Source organism: Podarcis cretensis, assembly GCF_951804945.1.
Source record: "Podarcis cretensis genome assembly, chromosome: 11".
Taxonomy (NCBI): Eukaryota; Metazoa; Chordata; class Lepidosauria; order Squamata; family Lacertidae; genus Podarcis; species Podarcis cretensis.
The window spans coordinates 52,034,426-52,048,420 of record NC_137180.1 but is presented as its reverse complement, the minus strand read 5'-3'; the positions used below and the strand labels follow the sequence as shown (position 1 = coordinate 52,048,420).

General features: G+C 41.0%; 1 protein-coding gene across 1 annotated transcript in view; it reads left to right on the top strand.

Annotated features, from left to right (window-relative positions):
* Positions 1 to 13,995, top strand: part of WDR7 (WD repeat domain 7) — a 226,909-nt gene that overhangs the window by 166,869 nt on the left and 46,045 nt on the right. Inside the window, exons 24-25 of the mRNA XM_079994680.1 lie at positions 323 to 472; positions 2,050 to 2,132. Of these exons, the coding sequence (XP_079850806.1) occupies positions 323 to 472; positions 2,050 to 2,132 (233 nt within the window). The remainder of the gene's footprint in view (positions 1 to 322; positions 473 to 2,049; positions 2,133 to 13,995) is intronic.

Below are 13,995 nucleotides of genomic sequence, written 5' to 3'. Positions count from 1 at the left end.
CATGGCTTCTAGATCATTCCCCCCGTCCCCTCTCCCCCAGCTGCCAGCAGGGTAGCTCTCCCCCAGCTACCAGCACATGCAATCCCATTGAGATTTCTTTTTGCATAGTGTTTTAGATCTATGTGCTTTGCTAACCTGTAAGAGAGAGACAAACTGAAGACTTCAGCAAATGCCCTGTGAGTAGCAGGCAGGGCCAAGGATGGATATCAAAAAGGGAAGACATTGGTGCCCCTTAGCACACAAGGACCAGCAATGTGGAAGCCAAAAATCCAGGGAAAATTTTGAATGTAAGCATCCCTAACAATCCTACTGTTTTTTACAGGTGCACAGGCACACTGCTCTCCAAGCAAATACTCAGTCTCAGCAGAATATCCATACCAGTACGTTGGCTCGGGCCAAAGGAGAAATTCTGAGAGTTATAGAAATACTTATTGAAAAAATGCCTATGGATGTTGTGGATCTCCTTGTAGAGGTAAGGCCATCTTCTATGAGCCACGTTTGTGTTTCTTGTTGCGCAATTCAATGACATTTGTGCAGGCCTTTCAAGGTACTGAAGGCGTTTGTGCCTATGTTTGACCTGGTTATTTTTTTAGAAGAAAAGACAAGTACGTTTTTATTGGCTCACCAGCTGGTAAAATAAATCAAAGCCTTTGCAAAGCACTTCGAAGAGGTAGTTCATGATAGAGAAGGTGCTTTGCATTTAAAAGATCCCTGATTCAATCTCTGGATGGGGGGTTGGGAAAGACTCAGTCAAAAAATTCAGCCCCAGCCAAAATACTGGCCTAATGTTGACTGTATGCCTATCACATGAAGACTCCACTTGATAACTTGTACTTACTACTGCTATAGCGTGGTGAGCCCATTCACCTTGCAGTACTTCTAGCATCAGTCTGGCGAAGCCACGTTTCTTTGGCAGTCATCACAGCGCTTGATACAAAACACATACCACTGTCCCCCAAACAGTTTGGAAAAACAAGATAATGAGCTAGAGAGGTGGGACAAGTCATTTCCTGGAGGCTTCTTCAACCTGGCCTCCTTGTGTTACCCATAGCAATGTACACAGGTCGTTTTGCATACACTTCATGAACTAGTTCAGAAGATGGTAAGGGGTGTCCAGAGTAGAATCAACTCAAGAAAAGGGGAGATGGCAGAAAGGAGAGGTGGTGGAGAAGAGGGGACAGTAGATGAAGATAATCAATGAACTCAAGCCACAGAAAGGTTATGCAGTGGGGCATGCAGGAGGCGGCAGGTAACTTTGTAGCTCATTTTTGTTGAGTGGAAGGAGTGACTGGTTATAGCTGTTGGTGACTGAGTGGGAGATGTTGGAGCGATTGAGTGGATGTGTGGCAGTAGAATGGAATGAGTGATGCTGAATGAGTAGTAGGTTTTGTATGATTGCGTAAGGCAGAATCTGGATGTGACACATAGTATTTTGTGAGTCAAGAGAGTGCCTTCGCAAGAGGGAGACTGAAGAGGGACGGTATTCCTGATTCTAAAGATGTTTCAAAATATGCTGCTGTATTTTTGGTTTGGGGGGTTTTATTGTTCTGCAGAGATTCCTGGAGGGCATTTATGGGCTGGCACCTCCCGTTAGCTGTGCAGGTGAAAGCCTTTCTTCAGATTATCTCCCCAAAGAGGAAAGGGGCCATCCTGCCAACCAGACCAGCCCTTTCTAGTGTTGTGGGTAGTGGGGTTGAGCTGAGCTCCTTTTAAAAAGTTGGAATCTCTCTTTCTTGTCCATTGGTTCAAGTCATGCCCTCTGAAGCAGCAGAAAGCAAGCTTGCTCCATATTTTATGTGATAGCCCTTCAGACATTTGAAGACGACCATCATACCTCCTCTCAGTTTCTTCTTCTCCAGACTAAACATCCCCAATTCCCTCAACCATTCCTCATAAGGCTTGGTTTCCAGACTCCTAATCATCTTGGTCACGCACCTCTGCACACATTCCGGCTTGTCAGTTGATCCTTCCTACGCTTAGTATTAAAAATTCTTACATTTTTGTTTTTGTTTTTGTATACTTAACATTTGTTTTAAAATTTGCTTATAGGTTATGGACATCATCATGTACTGTCTTGAAGGTTCATTAGTCAAGAAAAAAGGACTTCAAGAGTGCTTTCCAGCTATCTGCAGGTAGGGTAACAAATTGAAAAACGTGTGGGCACAGAGACTGGTGATGAGCAGATTTTGCAGCTGTTATAAATCCTAGTCCTTCCTGTTACTATAATTTATTGGCATTAGGCAAATGAATAGTCTGCCCTAGGAAAGTTACAGGGTTTGGATCAATTTACATTGACTCCTATCTAAACCAAAATCATGGACAGAAGCTCATGGTTAATACTAAGTTGAAAATTCTTTGGAATAGCTCATAATGTGCCGGCTTTTGTTGGAGGAATGGGACATGGAAAAAGGCGTTAATTTCCTTCATGAGCACAAATCATCCTATGTCTGAGATAAGCCAACAGGTGCATGGTCAGCCAAGGCAGTTGCTATGGAAACAGCTCAGTGCCATCTATATAAATAATTAAGGCATGTCAGTTCATTAGTCAGTCAGTGAATCTTGTGAAGTGAATTGAAGTCTGTGTTACATCTTGGAACTGCTGGAGCAGCAGAAATACTTTGTACTTGTATATATGTGTGTGTGTATGTGTATCTGCAAAGCCTACAAGCTGTATGTATATATCCACATCCAGAATAGTATTACTGAAGCCTTATCTTCTGCAGTAGTCAACTATTTTGGACCTTAAGTTGCCTCTGTGTGGTGACTGGAACTGGGGGCAACTTCCGCTGAGTGGGTATCTCACCTCAGATTCCCAACAACTTTTGGGCATGGTGAAGGATCATTTCAGAAAACCATGCCCTCCTTTTTCTACTACCTGTTCTTATGGTTTGGGTAGCAGTGGCTATTATGCCCTCCACATGGCATAATCCAGATTGGAGTGAGTGCAGGAGAAGAAAGCAGGTTTTTCTATCTTCACTCTGGCATCTTCAGGAAAAGCAATGGCTTCAAGATCGCATCCACAAGAGACATTGATACATGGCCATACAGCCCGTACCTTCCCATGCTATGATCTCCATAGGGCCCATGGCAGGTTTGCTGCCCAACCAGAGTTGATGTGAAAATCCAATTGTAAGAACCATGCTGCCATGTGTATCTTCAGTGTTAAAGTTCTGTTGCTCCTGAAGATCTGCTTTAGAGGTTTTGATAGGTACCCATTTGCTAAGACTATCAGGCTGTTGGGCACATAGAGTCTTTCGAGCTGTGGTCCCTCAGATATGGATCTCAATTGCAGGAAGAATCAGACAGGCTTTATCCTTTGATAGTTTCAAACAGCCCTGTTACCTTCCTGGTGAACTGGTGGGCCATTAAGGAGAGCAGAGGAATTGACTTTGTACGAGCCAGAAAATGGGTGGCCCTCCCTCAACTGGCAGGTAGTTAGAAGAAGAAAAAGGCAGAGTTGAGAAGAGAGGTTGGACTGATGTGAGCTAGAAGCAAAGCAGCAAGCTGGAAAGACAGAGACAGAGCAATGTTTGATTTTTGTTTAAATCCAAGGCTGTGGCTATGGGGGAACAAGGCTTTCTTGGGGCATTAGTGCTGTGGATCCCTCCGTCAGAGGCTCAAGTTGTATATATGTGTAAATAAACCACATATCATGAAGACACCACAGTCTCCACTGTCCAGTGTGGTGGACAGAGAGCCAGTGTGGTGTAGTGGTTAGGAGCAATGGACTCGTAATCTGGTGAACCGGGTTCGATTCCCCGCTCCTCCACATACAGCATTTTCGCCATACATGAAGGAACTCCTTTTCTAAGCCAATACTTTGGATCTGGCAGTTGTGCTGGAGGTGGGAGGGTTTACCAGGATTAGATGAACCAGTGAGCCAGTGTGGTGTAGTGGTTAAGAGCGGTGGACTCATAATCTGGTGAACTGGGTTCGCATCTCCGCTCCTCCACATGCAGCTGCTGGGTGACCTTGGGCTAGTCACACTTCTCTAAAGTCTCTCAGCCTCACTCACCTCACAGAGTGTTTGTTGTGGGGGAGGAAGGTGATTGTTAGCCGCTTTGAGACTTCTTAGGGTAGTGATAAAGCGGGATATCAAATCCAAATTCTTCTTCTTCTTCTTCTCCGTCATTCGAAAAGGAAACACGAACCCTGGGTAAGCGCCTAGAACCCCTGGAATCTCACACCACTCAGAGATTGGGGCATCATGCAACAATATTTAGGCTATGCTGGGTTCTCATGCTTTTGAGAAGTATTTTAGAGCAGATGATTAGGCTATTATTGTCTGTGTTTTGATGTGTATTTTCTAAGCTGCTTTTGGGAAGATTTTTTAATTTTCAGTGGGTTATAGATCTGTTAAATAAAAGAGCACAGGTAGTGATTTCAGTGTAGCACGCTGTGAAAGCAAAAAGAGGAACGGCAATTCTTACAGGGTGCGCTACTGAAAATCTGCTCTGCATTACATACTTGAAATGCAAAGGCAAGGACAAGTTGGAATTAATGTGAGAAAACTTTCTATCCTGGAGGCATGTTTAATAGAGACACATTGCCTTTTAAATTGTGTTAAATAGCATGTATTATATCTTATTGTACGTAATTATGGCTCCTATAAAAATGATACAGCATTGCGCTAATGACAGTACAGATTAGCTTTCAGACCAGGAGAGATTTTTTTTAATATGATTTTGCTTTGTAACTCTGGAAGGAATCCAAGTGGAAACTTTTGACATGATCCTCTTACTAAATATTTTAATATGATAATGATCTTCCTGCTATACTGATTAAATGTTCAATTGCATACCTGTTGTGATCATATAGTGCTGTCAGTTCGAACAATATCAAGGCATATTCCCCCCCCCCCCAGCTGAGCTGTTTTTTTTTTGTTATTATAAGCCATGATAACAGCTGTCTCCTAAGTAAAGTGTGGAGACTAATGACAATTCTATTGTCTTCTTTTCAGCAAGGGAGGGGCGCTGGAGGCAAGAACACTAAAGGCAATACTCCAATAAGAACAAAAGCCATTCCAATAGGATTTGTTGTTAAGATTCACTGTCCTTTTTGCTTTCTGCCACAAAGGTCTGTTGAGGGTCATGGTGTTTGACTGACCTATAGTCTTCATGTTAGCATGAGTTGGGGGGGAGGGGACCTATCATGGTCCTCATGTTCAAAGTAGGTTGGTGGTCACGTTCTCCTCTGCTCGCAGACCCTGACATCCCCTTCCCCATCTGTCATGCCCAGACATCACTTACTTGTGACCCCTCTCTCTGTGAGAAGACCCCTCATGACAATCCCTGTGTTGAAACATAGATCTTAGAGACTCTTTCCCTTCACACATGGTTCCTGCCACAGCTAAAGCAGATCAGTAAACATCTTTTAGACCAGAGGTTCCCAAACTTATTTGGCCTACCACCCTCTTTTCGGGGGGGGGGATACTCAGCAACCCCTGGAAATCTACCTTCTTTAAGCGAAGGGGCGGGACCGGCATTGCAGCATGCCAGCCATTGGCCAAATAGGCAGGCAAGCTGTGATCCACTTCCTGGGCCTGAGTGAAGCCAAAAAGGGTTCATCCAATCCTGGTAAACCTTCCCACCTCCAGCACAATGACCAGATCCAAAGTATTGGCTTAGAAAAGGTGTTCCTTCGTGCATGGAGGAAATGTCTCTTCCACAGTGATGCCTAATGTCACCCATGTACAAAATCCAGAAACAAAGAGAATATGCTTTGATCAATACAGCGGTACTCTCACGTGCAGATTTGTTAGATCCATCTGTTATATTAGAACTCACAGATTAAATCAACAGATATTTGTAGCCACCCTGACAATTTGCCTTTCCACTTCCATTCTTCTATTACAAGTTGGGCTTGGAGGAAGGCAAACTGTTGGAGAAGTAGTTTGGGGGTGGGGTGGGGCTACTTGGAAGGGACACCACCCCTTCCCTTCCAAGTAGCCCTCCCAACCCCCCACCCTGCACACACAAAGAAATTACTGGTTTGCAGACTAATCTTCTCCCCTCCTTTTATTTGAAATTTTAATAATCTTTTAGACTTTGCCTTTGTTCTGGTCAACTTCATGTTCAATGAAGATTCCCATGCAATGTTGTTTACCAGAACTAAGGCTGCCCTGGAGCATCCTTTGCAGATCAAAGCAAAAAAAGTTAAATTGCAAAGCAGTTCAGCCGCGTTGAGAAGTAAATTAGTTTAAACTCAAGGAAGCTCAATTCCTGGATCTTAATAAGGGCGAGCATCTCATTTTAGCAAGCATAAATTAGGCGCCTTGCTAAAACTGTGGCCTACACCTTATAGTTTTAAAAGTCTGCACATTGCAGACCTGATTTGGAGCATCTACATTTTCACTCTGTTTTTGTAACTCATGTATGCATGCTTCAGTGGTGGTGAGCCTCATATTTCATATTAATTGCTATCATTATCTAACTGCGCTTCAGGATTGCAGTGCACATCGAGAGGACAGTCAGCCAATGTAATCCACATCGGCTTTCCCACAAGTAGCAGTGGGGATGTCCCATTTAATCTGTAACGTAAATCATATAGGGATATGCATCTTCATCAGCTTTCTTGAACCATTTGTTGCACAGAACTCTGTGGGTCAAATCCAGTATCTGTTGACAGTGTTTTATTCAGACCGATATCTTCTGATATTTTGGCTAATCTTGTATTCTGACTACTGTATGTGCCATTAGAATGCCAGACAGGGATCCTGCAAGCTGAAACAATAGAATAGTAGTAGAAATTGTGTTAGGCATAGGGTAATGTAGTTTTTGACATTTTGAAAATGTTAGGAGTAGCAAGGCCTCCTCTTGTTTAGGCCTTAATTCAGCAAAATCTTCAATACAATCATTACCATGAGCCTTCCTTTAAAAGGACTGGTATCACTGAACTGTAGTTGTTTGATATTTGGGATTAAAATTCAGTGAGGAGCTACAACTGAAGAATCATTGAAAAGAATGGTAACAATATTGATGGAGTATCAGTGGAGGTGTTTATTCCAGTACATCCTTGGTTTCTCCAGACTTTCCTTGAGCTCTGACCTTGATTTATGTTTCTGAACCCCCCAATTTCCTGTTGTTTATTTGTTCCGTGTGGTTTTTTATTTTGACTGTTGCTTTGGTTTCATGTTGTGTTTTTGTTTTGTTGACATTGTTCTTATATTGTACACCGCTTAGAGTTTTTTTAAAAGAGTGGCTTATAAATGATTTGTATATTAACTAAATAAAAATACAAGCGCTATAGTTGTTTTGGGACAGGGAGGGGGAGGCAGATGGAGAGGAAACAGGAAACAAAATGCAACTCAATGAAGAGAGAAAGTCGATTCCTAGGAAACTGAAGTGAGGGGATTGGGAATGCCCATGGTGACAGAGAGGAAGCCAGAGGAGAGGGAAAACACCAGGAATTCTGACCTTAAAGGTTATCGTGAAAAAGGCTGTCCATTCAGCCTCAGGTCACAGTGAATCAAACGTAACAGAAGGCGTGCTTCAGGTTTCCACTTATATGCCCAGTTCTTATTGCTTGAATCTTTCAGATTAGGTCTCCAGGATCCAATACCTGAGTTCGGTCAGGCTGCCAAACCTCATCTCCTAGAGTCAACAAAAGCATCAGCAGCCAGTCTGATAGGGAGAATGCAAGTCCACAGCATACCCACCACCACCACCACCATGGAGACCTCCTTCTGACCTCTGTTTTAGAGCTCCAGTTTCACAGGGTGGTGAGAAGAGAGATTTCTGTGTGAGATTCCCTAGGCATCTTTAGCTGTGTGCACTGATTTCTGCACATCCCCATTTCCTCTTGCCAGCACTTGGCAGCATCTGTAGCCAACAAAAGGCTGCTTCTCAAGGGAGTACAGAAGTGTGAACCTAAGTGTTCACTTATGGTTGCACTCGGGTTATTGTAAATATTTGGAATCCAATCTTATTCACTCTTTAAATAAGCATTGCCTAGTTTCCCCCTCTATTTATTTGTAAAAATAGACAATGACTTGAAAGAATTACCATAGAATGGCTTGAGTCGTGGCTTATTTTATTCCAGATAAAATAGGTGTTAAGCAAACAGCTTATTTATACCAAAGGAAAGAGTGCCTGTGTCCCAACATCACCTTGAGGTTGATTATTCAAAACAAGTGCAAACATTGCACTTCGCTATGTGAATTTATTTGCCATGGCCTGTCCTTCTCAAACAGTCATATCATATGTCAACTTTGAAACTGTGACAGTTCACAAAACACAAATTCTATGGAACCTCTTAAGTATAGATGTATGAATTTCAAATTTATTGCTTAGCCAATTGGCCATTACAATGCAATAATTAGATCACCAATGACTGAACATGACCAAGCATTCACAACGTAATTGGCAATTCCAGATATAATTTAAATCAAATAATTGCATTAACTACAATTACTGATATGACAAATCAGCAATCTATCAAACCTATCAAAATCATTCATGTTAAGATAAAATCTTGTCCAAGATAGACATGTTTAGAATAAGTGAAATTAGCTAAGATAAACTTACTCTGAATGTCTATAACTGGAAAGTTGGCATTATGAGATAAAATCTATCATACTTTAAGAAGACTTAAGATGGAGAGTGGCAAAAACGTAAATAGATATTCCACATTTCAGTAAAAGCATGTCAAAGAAAATGGATCATCTATTATTAGTACCATTCCATGCACACCATCTGAATGCTTGTAGCAAATATTTTTAAATACTCTCAAGACAGTGTGTTTTTAATTTATGTATTATATTTTAAAAGTTCTTATAAATTTAGTGGTCAACTAGCTTTAAAAATATATATATATGTAAGAATGAAATTTTGGGAAACCAGCTGGAAAAATATTTTTGTTCCTGTTCTCTGAGGAATATTCTTCTGTATTGACTCTACTAATATTTTTGTTGTTGTAGTTGTAAACGATTCTGTTTCCCATCTTGATTGTCTGATGTTGGGCAAGCCACATTTCCTTCCCTACATTATTCTGTCAAGAAGCATTTTCAGTTATACTGTTTTCTTACAAAAAATAAAAATATTGATATAGAGTAACACCAGTAAAAAAAAATACCAGCATGCAAGACCTCAGTGGTGGTGATGCAGAAGAACAGGCCTCTGCACCAGCTATTGCAAATTGTCAGGGGATTGTGCACACAGAAACACAGACTGAATTCATACTAAGCCAGAAATCCTGATTTAATAAGCTGGGAGATTCCTGAGCAGCACGCAGGTCCTTTGCAACCACTTTGCTTCTTCCTTCGTGAACGTGACTGACAAAGTTAGGATTTATCATTTAACCATGGCTTTCTATTACGTGCAAACCCAGCCTGGTTCAAACCAAGCCAGAATATCAAGCCAACTTTAAATCAGGACTTGCCATCCTGGTTCATTCTGAAGTCACAAACCATAGTTTTCAAGTTCACACGTAATAGGAAGATATGGTTAAGTGCTGGATCCCAGCATGTTTAGCCATGCACATGGAGGGAGGAGCCATGGGGCTGCATGCTGGTGCATGCTTTGCTTATTATGCCAGGATGTTTGGCTTAGTATTGCATGTGAATATTGCCATACTGTTTTGGAAATCCAATGCAAGTAGCAAAATCTTTAAGGGGTGTTTATTTCAACTGCATGAATTGATATTCTATCCTTCAGTATAAATATTTCCAGGATGGTTTAGAACAGGCTTCCTCAACCTCGGCCCTCCAGATATTTTTGGCCTACAACTCCCATGATCACTAGTTAGCAGGACCAGTGGTCAGGGATGATGGGAATTGTAGTCTCAAAACATCTGGAGGGCCAAGGTTAAGGAAGCCTGGCTCAGAACAAAACAGAGAATTATAAAATCTTAAGACCTACAGATACACACAGAAAGAAAACAACAGATTAAAAAACTAGCACCATTAAAAGACACTCTCCTCAAATTAAACGAGTATGAAACTGGTAGAAACTTATAGTGCTGATATATCCCAAGTAGATCTCTGTGTGCTGGACCATTGCCATGAAGAAGGATCAGAAATCAAGAACCTCAGTGGTTCTTGGGTGTCACTTTGTCGTGTCATCATTAACAACCCACTGCCTTTTTGCGAGAGAAATTGCAAATGTCCAGAATGCAAGGTTAACTGTTAACACAGCCCTACAAAATTGCTCCCAGCTTTATATTCCCTTATAGGTTACTCTTCGTTGCATTTAGCTTGGTAGTGTCACAAATTGTGCAAGGCTGCATTAGAGTGAAACTGCATTCCTGTGCACAGAAGTCTTTGCTGGTGCAAACTGTGTATGAAATTATGCTCCCCAAATTCTACTCAATCCCAATCAAGAAAGCACAGAGCCACCTGTTGCTTTCTCCCTAATCTATTGTTGTACAAAAAAACAAACTGCAGCAAAGCAACATCTTAGAATCCTTTTCATTTTTGTTGCCTGTGTTTTGTTCAGCCGTATTAAATAATTATGGACATCCTTCTGTGCCTCAGGCATCAGAATTCCTTAGACTAAAACCTCCTTGCTCTTCAGAATCGCCTTTTCAGTACTGCATTGTGTTTTGTCCCCCACTGCAGCTGAAAAATAAAAGATGCCAATATTTGCATTATAATCTATTCTTTCCTCATCATATTCTTGTTTTCATCAGGAATTTGTTTCTCCCTCGTACCATCTTTCCTGGAAAGAAGGTTGGTTGGGGCTGTTTGCAATACTGTGGTACCTCGAGTTACATACGCTTCAGGTTACATACGCTTCAGGTTACAGACTACGCTAACCCAGAAATAGTGCTTCAGGTTAAGAACTTTGCTTCAGGATGAGAACAGAAATTGTGCTCTGGCGGTGTGGCAGCAGCGGGAGGCCCCATTAGCTAAAGTGGTGCTTCAGGTTAAGAACAGTTTCAGGTTAGGAACGGACCTCTGGAACAAATTAAGTACTTAACCCGAGGTACCACTGTACTCTTCTATATCTATCTATCCCTCTTCCAAGAGAAGAGATTTTGGAATTCCAATGTAAGCAGGTGCAGTTAATGTTAGCATCGCCTACACAGTGCCATGCAGGAACAGACAGAAATCACCCTACCTGCTTCTGTGCTGTGGTGGCAGGAGGGGAAATCCCTTCATATAGCGGCAAATCAGGCCTTCAGTGCAGAAAACTGTAGCAGGCAATCAATAAACCAATGATCAGCATTTGATCACCAGATCACCACCTAGTTAAACCATCAGCAGTAATCCAGCTGTTATCAGTTGCATGTGAAAAGAATGAGGGAGGCAAAAAATATTGTATCTAACCTCCATATGGATGCTGTATCCTAGCTCCCATTTCCTCTCACAGTGAAGTCAGAAGTATGGAACTGTGTGCTGACACGAATAATGTTTTTTTCGCTTGCTTGTATCTTTGGTGCTGCATATGCTTGTTATTCCTCGATTGTAGCCAGAGTTGTGCATATATCCACATTCGAATGGGCTTACCCTTGCAAAAGGAGTGTATCACAGAAAAACAAAAGCACACGGGTTTTTTTAGCCAGAACTCACAGGAACTCAGTTCCAGCACCTCTTAGAGTAGGTGCCATTGCCATTCTAAGAGAACGAGGGAGGTGTTCATGGTTAGTTCCGGCACCTCTTTTTCTAGAAAAATAGCACTGCTCCTAATGGTTGCCATTGCAGTGCAGCTTGCAGAGTTTGACCAAAGAGACCTGGGTTCAAATACCTGCCTAGCCACAAAACTTGTTAGGTGATCTTAGGCGAATTATTCCAGAATGTGGCAGCTAGACTGGTAACTGGGAGCGGCCGCCAAGACCACATAACACCTGTCTTGGCGTCATTGGCTCCCAGTATGCTTCCAAGCACAATTCAGAGTGTTGGTACAGACCTTGAAAGCCCTAAATGGCCTCAGCCCAGTATACCTGAAGGAGCGTCTCCATCCGCATCGTTCTGCCCAGACACTGAGGTTCAGCGCCGAGGGCCTTCTGGCAGTTCCCTCACACCGAGAAGCAAAAGTTACAGGGAACCAGGCAGAGGGCCTTCTCAGTTGTGGTGCCCACCCTGTGGAATGCCCTTCCATCAGATGTCAAGGAAATAAACAACTGTCTGACGTTTAGAAAACACCTGAAGGCATCCCTGTTTAGGGAAGTTTTTAAATGTCTGATGTTTTATTGTATTTTTAATATTTTGTTGGAAGCTGCCCAGAGTGGCTGGGGAAACCCAGCCAGATGGGCAGGGTATAAATAAATAATAATAATAATAATTGTTGTTGTTGTTGTTGTTATTATATTGCACTTTCAACCTCATGTGCCTTAAAGGGTTGTTGGTAGGATAAAATGGGATTGTTAAACTGGGAGAATATTGACAGTTAAAATGGTAGTCCTCCCAAATATGTTTTGTTTTTTCCCCAAACCATCCCGATTATAAATGGAATTAGTTGCTTTAAAGAATGGCATAGGTTCCTGGAGAGGTACATATGGCAAGACAAGAAACCCAGCATCAAATTCAAATTATTAACGGACTTAAAAGAAAGGGGTGGATTTGCATTGCCAGACTTTAGGTTATACTTTGAAGCTGCATATTTAGTATGGTTAAAAGACTGGATGCTTTTAAAGAATGCCAACCTGTTAGATATAGAAGGAAGGGATAACGTAGTAGGATGGCATGGTTATCTGGGTTATGAAAAAGTGAAAAAAAAAAGGGTTTCAAAGACCATATTGTTAGAAAGGCAATATTTGAGGTGTGGGAGAGAAATAAAAAATTGTTAGAGCCAAAAAACCCGTGGTGGATATCACCAATGGAGGCAATGGCGGTTAAAAGGAAAAACATGAGTAGCAATTGGCTGACATATAAAAAATTATTAGAAGAACAAGATAACCAACTAAGACTAAAGGACTGTGACACATTAAAACATATCAGCGTAAGTTGGCTACAATATCATCAACTCAATGGAATTTTCAAACCTGATGTAAGGGAAAATGGATTTTACAAGATAATTTCTGAACTAGATAAAGAACTCCTCTCAAATAATAATATAAAATCTGTCTAAAATGTATAAATTATTATTAAATAGCCATCTAAAAGATGAAGAGGTCAAAGATGTAATGGTAAAATGGGCACAGGATTTTGGATACAATATAGAGCTAGAAAAACGGGAAAACCTTTGGAAACACGATATTAGATTCACGGCATACGATTAAAGAAAACCTCCTAAAGATGATGTACCGGGGGTATATGACACCAGCAAAATTGGCTAAAAAAAGAAAACAGTAATAAATGCTGGAAGTGTAATCAAAAAGAGGGGAATTTTTTCCACATGTGGTGGACGTGCCCCAGAATAAAAACATTCTGGGACATGATCTATGAAGAAATTTTAAAAAGGATTAGACACACACACATACAGAACTTTTTTATTTAGGAATTTTCACTACGGACATCCCAAAAGATAACAAAAGAGTCTTTTTATACGCAATCACGGCCGCTAGGATCGTGATAGTGAAACACTGGAAATGTAATACAATACCAACAAAGGAAGAATGGCTCTTAAAATTAAGTGAATATCTAGAATTAGCTAAACTTATTGACTCAATAAGAAATCACTCAAAGGAGAGAATAAGAATGGGATGTTTTTATAAATTACATGAAAAAAGGAGGCTCCCAGACCATCACTAGGCTTAGCTTAGATTAAAATCCCACTGACAACCAGAATGTTTCTCCACAGATTTAACAACTGATTACAGATATTTAGAATAAGGAACTACTAAGTACATTCAAGAATAGCAGGAAGTCATGTTATGAATCAAGGAGTCAAGCCAGTTAACAGTAAAAAGACAACTTGTACTCCTTACGTACAAGTGTAATTGAAAATATTTGTTTTGGGGGTACTTGTCTTTTTCTTTTTTCCTTTTTCTTTTCATGTATGTGGTTTTTTTCTCTCCTTTTTTGCATACTCTGTGTGTTTATATATATATGAAATATTTTTAAAAAATAAAAAAAGAACAGCCGGGCTAAAATAAAATAAAAATGGGATTGTTAGG